Consider the following 1,540-nt stretch of genomic DNA (forward strand, 5'->3'; position numbering starts at 1 on the left):
GAAGGAGGGGGAGAGAGAAAAGGAACAACTATGGGTTGGTAGTTTTATAGTACCCTGATTAGCTGGTCGTAGTTGAGTAATCATGAGGGAGGGTAGATGGTCTCTTTGTTGGTTTGGATAAAAGTTTTCTGCTTGCATTTGGGTTGATCAGTTGACAAGGATGTATCTATAATTTGAAAAAACCTGACTGGTGCTGTAAGATCTACTTTTAGTTATGACTTATGCTATACATGCTCTGTTTATATTGCTCATTCCATCTAAATAAACTTATGTTCACATGCTTCATGGAAGCTTATTTTGCGTGTATTCGTGCACCAGGCCTACCATGATCCTCTATGGATATGACAACATCAGAGATCTTTTTGGTCCCAAGGTATAATTGGTACATAATCAACTATTTTTTGGTGTTCGGCAATGCCAATGTTTGACCTTCCTGTTGGTTTTTGCAGGTGGATCTAGCTGAACTCAAAAAGAATCCAATATGCCGGCTTGGACTTTAGTAACTCATAGTCTCATACCATTCTCGACTGTGGGTCCATTCTATCACGCGTCACATTCTCGGTTGTTTTGAGATAGATTTTTTTCTGCAAGGCCAGCTAGTTGAGGTCATTTTTTGTTTTACAGTGGGACAATTTTCACAGGAATTTATTGTAGATGGACAATTTTCTACATACAGTTGAGATTGTTGATACAATTGGGAAGATAATATATCAAATGGATGGAAGCTGTATTCAAGTTTGATGCTGTCACTGGATTTTGACTTATTTAATCCCCTCATAATACTTTTGGATGCATGTCAGGTTGATATGTGTGAGTTGCTTCTCCCTGAATGATGACACCCAATCTAATCTAATTTGACGCTTTCTTGAAAATTTGATGTCAGCAAGAATGCTTGTAATTTCGACTTGCCAATAGTGTTCGGATATGCAGCTTACAGGAGACGCAGGATGATTAGTTTTTCTTCTTTTACCAAGGAACTTTGACGTACAGTTGAGTTAATACTCTCCGTTCCAATTTATGTGAACTTGTTTGACTGGGCACGGAGTTTAAGAAAAAATGAAGATTTTTAGAATTTGTGGTCCTAAACAAGTCAAAAATGGGCCCAAAGTATTTGTGTGGTTATAAAAGCTTCTTATTAAGGGTACAATTGTAAGTTTAAGTTAAATTATTTTCAAATTTAGAAAGGAGTCAATTCTTTTCAGAACGGACCAATAAGAAAATAGGTTCACATAAATTGAAACGGAGGGAGTAGCTAATAGCACTAGTCAAAACAGCATAGATATGGCGGTTAACAGTAGTTCAGGGCATTGAAATTGATGTCTTCTTGCTTGTATAATCATGAATTTGAACCAGATTTGCGGCAAACTTTGTGCATTCGGGGTTGCTTTAGATTGCCGACTAACATATAGTTACTTCTATTTGTTAAACTATTGGAGCAAAGGCAAAACTGGTACAAATAACAGTGACAACTAAAAGGTTTGCATTAATGCAATTCTCTTGGTGAGTGGCACACTCGAATTACCTACTACCTACGTAAAGA

At 37.1% G+C, this 1,540-nt stretch overlaps 1 protein-coding gene across 1 annotated transcript in view; it reads left to right on the forward strand.

Annotated features, from left to right (window-relative positions):
- Nucleotides 1-794, forward strand: part of LOC109228094 (phenylalanine--tRNA ligase alpha subunit, cytoplasmic-like) — a 9,085-nt gene extending 8,291 nt beyond the window's left edge. The window contains exons 17-18 of the mRNA XM_019393295.1: nucleotides 319-373; nucleotides 450-794. Of these exons, the coding sequence (XP_019248840.1) occupies nucleotides 319-373; nucleotides 450-500 (106 nt within the window). The 3' untranslated portion in view covers nucleotides 501-794. The remainder of the gene's footprint in view (nucleotides 1-318; nucleotides 374-449) is intronic.

The sequence above is a fragment of the Nicotiana attenuata genome, chromosome 1 (genome assembly GCF_001879085.1).
Source record: "Nicotiana attenuata strain UT chromosome 1, NIATTr2, whole genome shotgun sequence".
In the NCBI taxonomy this organism is placed as follows: Eukaryota; Viridiplantae; Streptophyta; class Magnoliopsida; order Solanales; family Solanaceae; genus Nicotiana; species Nicotiana attenuata.